Here is a 5,204-nt window from a genome sequence, read left to right as displayed (position 1 = left end):
TATATATATATATATATATATATATATTCTTTACAATTAATTTAAATTTAAATTAATTATTTAGAAAATATAATATTCTATATAAATTATATATTACAATGATATAAGAATGTATTTTATTTATTTTATTATTTATAATCATTTATTTATAAAACCAAAGTTAACACTTAGATGGGACTATAGTAAAGCTGTTTTTCAAGTTATACATTCACATTGAAAACAACTCATCTGATTTAAAAAAAAAAAATCTGATGGACACTGTATGAAAGCTCAAGCACAGCGCTTTATAAATACTTCAGGCATTTGTGTCTGTCATAACAGGGGATTTCAGTAGTTATCAGCACACATCCGTCAGTGTCTCCATTTGCCCCGTGGAAGTGAATGAGAAACAGGCTGGACAAGATTCCACAGAGCAGAAAGATGGATAACTGAAATGTTTTAGGGTTGTCGGTGATACACTGAAAAGGTGTGTCAATTCACCTTGATACTAAAACAATGTCAAAGTGATGCAGTAAAAAATAAGAGCACGTCATGAGCTCACCGACTGGATTCCATCATCAAAATGAAAGACGATTTGAATGGTGTCACAGTCAGAATGTCCCGGCAAACTCCGTCTTTCAATATTCCAATTCATCTGCCCTCCGTCTGGCTGGTTTCCTTGTTTTATCAGTGTATTCTTTTGATCCTTGACCATCTGTTTGAACAGCCATAAAATATAACAGACACTAAATACACTAAAGAACTAATTTCACTTTCCTGAGCTAATTTTTTATTATTTTTAACTAACAGGTCCATATAGGTGATTGTGGAAGAATGATGACAGTCTCCTGCTCACACAGTTCACACATGTGAAAACATATAGTTTATTACATTAAATACTGTATGAACTTGTTCCACTAATGTTTGACAACCACAAAGTGTCCAAATATTTTTGTCTTAATATATTGTTTTATCATTTAAAACCTAAAAAAAAATAACGGGAGGGGTGTTAAGTGCAGCCATATCATCCTGTAGCCCAAGCCTGGTTGCCCACTGAAGCTAAGCAGGGCTGAGCCTGGTCAGTACCTGGATGGGAGACCTCCTGGGAAAACTAGGTTGCTGCTGGAAGAGGTGTTAGTGAGGCCAGCAGGGGGTGCTCACCCTGTGGTCTGTGTGGGTCCTAATGCCCCAGTGTAGTGACGGGGACACTATACTGTCAACAAGCACTGTCCTTCGGATGAGACGTTAAACCGAGGTCCTGACTCTCTGTGGTCATTAAAAATCCCAGGATGTCTTTTGAAAAGAGTAGAGGTGTGACCTCGGCATCCTGGCCAAATTTGCCCATTGGCCTCTGATCATCATGGCCTCCTAACAATCCCCATATCTGCTGATTGGCTTCATCACTCTGTCTCCTCTCCAACAGTAAGCTGGTGTGTGGTGGGCGTTCTGGCGCACTATGGCTGCCGTCGCACACTGGTGGTGGATGAGGAGATCCCCCTGACAATGTAAAGCGCTTTGAGTGCCTAGAAAAGCACTATATAAATGTAATGAATTATTATTATTATTAAGGATTTGAGCAGATGAGCATGGCATGTTGTTTTGTTTCATTTGTTTGCAGAAGGATTCAGAATGCTTCACAAACTTTTAATGTACATTTTTTTGCATGTGAAATCATGACAGATATTTAATCTGGTGGTTCATTATTAGTATGCTATGAGTGTCCTCATGACTGACGGATGCCAAATACTCACATTATTTAATAGGTTTAGTTCTGTTAAGAGTGTAATAAAATGGCTTTAAAAGCATTGGTTTTATTTTTAAACATTTTACCAGAATATGAGACAATTGGCAAGTTTTCTATATAATAAAATATCTACTTATATTTTGTATTATTTAAACAAACCATTTAGATGAATGATTCAGTGACTCAACATTTCTGAACTAATTGGTTGAATGAATGACTCATTGACGCATTCATAAAAAACAGTCACTTGTCTCCACCTATTGTGTGTGTGCTGCAGTGATATTAGTTTGTTAAGGTTGTTATTTCTGCGCTGATCTTTCAGGACTGAATTACCATTAATAGTATATAGGGGTTAAAGTATAAAATCCTACAGAGTTATGTTAAAGGGGTCATATGATGCTTTTTTAAAGATAATTACTGCTTCAACACTAACTGCGGTTACTGAAACCATGCCTTCTTTCTTTGCGTGAACATTTGGGCGCATTATGCAAATATTGCCACATAGTGACCTAGATATGTGGGGGCGTGTTAGAACGAGGCGTTTTAGGGGGGTGTGGCAGAGTCTTAACTTTGATAAAGAATATCTCTTTGGATTTGAGACTTTAGTCTTTGCAACTTCAGGGATCTTATCTATGCACAATCAGCTTGTAACACTCCAAAGAGAACGGAAAACTTGAAATCGCATCATATGACCCCTTTAAGATACTTGCATTCATATAGCTATCTCAAACGATCTGATGAATCTTTATTTTTACAATGCTCGAGAGTATTCTACTGTATAACTTCCCAAACATAGGGTTTCAGTGGCCACATATTTGACTCAAAGTTTGTAGAGATCTGTTCCTTATGACACACCGAGGGGTTTTTCCAACTCTATAAAGTATTATTTAATAAAGGAAGGATAGAAAAACAGGTAGTCTGATTCTCAGAAGCGTGGAGAGAAATATCACTCCGACAGCACATGAAGCCGTGGATCTGCGCAGAGGCTCAGAGTGAGATGAGACCAAAGACTCCAGGCTGAGAAGAGATTGAGAATTCCTGCTTTCAGCACACAGTAAATCCACAGACGTGAGCAGAGAGAATGACTTACTGATCTGCAGACTGGACAAAAGTTTACAGTTTCCTTATGTTTTTTTTTTGTTTTCTTTGAGGCAAAACAAACAGGATTCCCTTTCATGGGAACTTCGAACTGTGGTTGCTAAGTTTTTTTTTCTCCAGTTAAATATAATTTGGCTTTTCATTACTTTATCCACCCTCTCTTTGACCCTTACAATTAAATAAATAATTTTGCTACTATAACTTTGACTTCTATATGTTTGTGCACCAAAAATATATATTTTTTATTTTAATAACTTTTAAGATATGTATGTAAAAGTATAAAATGTGCCTAGACCACTTAATTAAGCTATATACATATTATTTCTCATTTATATTATTTAATATAATTGTTATAATTTATTATATGATTATATGTTAATTTAAAAAAATATATATTTAAAATGTTAGTAAAGTTTTTAGCGGCAAAATACATATTATTTAGCTTTTTATGACTTTTTCCACCCTCCGATTGACCCTTACAATTAAATTCTAGTTGCAAACTGTAATCCACGAGATTCAGTGTACTGTCTTTTGGTCCAATAAGTAATATCTCTGTCTTATCCGAATGTAATAGGAGAAAATAAGTTAGAAAATAAGTCTTATTTTAGAAAATAAGAAATAAATTCATAATTTTTGCTACTGCACCTTTATTTAAGTCTATAAAATTGAATGCTTTAATTGTTTGCCCTTTTTTTTTTTTTTTTTTTTTTGCAAGAGGCTGTAAGAGTGGACAAAGTGTAGATTATAACGCATTTAAAAGAAAGACTCGCATTCCAAGCCTTTCCGGTTCTTCCGTACCTGCTTTAAAAGCCACAATTATCCTGAGAGCACATCACATCCCTCTATTGCCTCAGAAAACTCAAGAGCACATGCACACTTCCTCTGGTGGCATGGCAGCGTTACAGAGTGTGTTTTTCCATGTGGCGTAGTGAGGAGAGAGAGAGGCATAGCTGTACTGAGCTCCTCTGGAGCGTGCCGGAACATTCCTCACAGATTTGGGCGTCAGCTTCTTTCTCTTAAATCCCTGGGAGTGCTGCGTTTCCATGGTGATCGAAACTTATATGAGCCATCTTTATTCATCACTGTGGCCCAGAGGGCTGGAGAAGAAGCACTGAAAGATAAAGAGGAGGAAAAAGAGGAAGACAAAGATAATCTCCTGTTGGTTTGCGTCTGTCTGGGGTTGAACAGACACCTTTTTATATAAAAATCACAACAGTGAAAGCAAAGATCATGTCAAGTGATGCAACAAAAAACATTTGTCGATTATAAAGCGTGTATATGTGTGCACACCAAAATGTAGGCTATTAATTACTCCCATTGATCCCCGCAGCATATGACACATGAAAAATACACAAGCTTCTCAGTGGAGACTGAGTTCTGTACTAGTTTCGTAACCCATCGTGCCCACTGACTCTGAGCCCCTAATCTGTCTGTGTCCTGTCTCAAGTCTGCTGCTCTATTAATAGTCCATATAACAGAACCATAGAAACTACATTTGGAGTTTGTCTTCATCTCCACATTGTCTCAAGAACCGCATCTTAGCTCTGTCTCTCTCGTTGCTTCGCCTGAGAGCAGATGTCCAGTGGGATACTGAAGAGGGCAACACTTCTGACATCATACTGTACTGATGAATGATAACTCAAATCATGCAACTTTTGAGGAGAGGTGATCTATACTTTTCTAAATGAATGAAATTATGATTTCCACCTGGCTGATTATAAAGGGTGTGAAAAATCCCATAAATGTACACTGAAGGAGAAACCTGAGCATATCTAGAGATCGGTGTTAATTTAGTATAATTGAGATATTACATTGAGATATTAAAAAATGTTGTTTCATCAAGTGTTTGTGGTGCCTTAAAATTTGAAGTTTGGTCAACTTGAGAATAGTTTTAAATTTTTCATTTTCATTTTAAAGTTTCAGTAATTTTGTTGTGGTTTTGGCATTTTTATTATTTTTGTTTTTTGTCTACATATTTTTTCATAATTTTTATTAATTTAATAATTTTTATTAAGTTAAACTAAATGAAAATGATATTTGTTTTTGCAACTATATAGCTACAATCAAATAAGTTAAATTTTTATTTCAGTTAACATTTATTTTATTTCAAGTAACAAAAGTGTTTTTTATTGGTTTTGGATTTAATTACAATAACCCTGCTACTGATCAGAATATCATACTGACTTAATATAATTTGTAACTGAAAACTGAATACTCTACTGAATATTCTGAATGAACAGAATATTCTGTATTGTCTTTCCAGTTCATAGATGGCATATAGTGACACAATAATTTTCCATAAATGAGAGATAACAAATTTAGATCTTATAAATGATAACTCTTGTGACTTTCAGACACGGCAGTGTGTGTGGTCTGTGTGAAC

At 35.4% G+C, this 5,204-nt stretch overlaps 1 protein-coding gene across 1 annotated transcript in view; it reads right to left on the bottom strand.

Annotated features, from left to right (window-relative positions):
• Window positions 1-3,866, bottom strand: part of LOC107677150 (E3 ubiquitin-protein ligase DTX3L-like) — a 5,969-nt gene extending 2,103 nt beyond the window's left edge. The window contains exons 1-2 of the mRNA XM_016471935.1: window positions 3,699-3,866; window positions 542-694 (exon numbers count right to left, since the gene is read on the bottom strand). Coding sequence (XP_016327421.1) covers window positions 542-694; window positions 3,699-3,866 — 321 coding nt within the window. The remainder of the gene's footprint in view (window positions 1-541; window positions 695-3,698) is intronic.
• Between the last annotated feature and the right edge of the window lie 1,338 nt (window positions 3,867-5,204).

The sequence above is a fragment of the Sinocyclocheilus anshuiensis genome, unplaced genomic scaffold (assembly GCF_001515605.1).
Source record: "Sinocyclocheilus anshuiensis isolate Anshui unplaced genomic scaffold, SAMN03320099.WGS_v1.1 scaffold392, whole genome shotgun sequence".
NCBI classification, from domain to species: domain Eukaryota; kingdom Metazoa; phylum Chordata; class Actinopteri; order Cypriniformes; family Cyprinidae; genus Sinocyclocheilus; species Sinocyclocheilus anshuiensis.
This window is presented reverse-complemented; position numbering and strand designations above follow the sequence as displayed.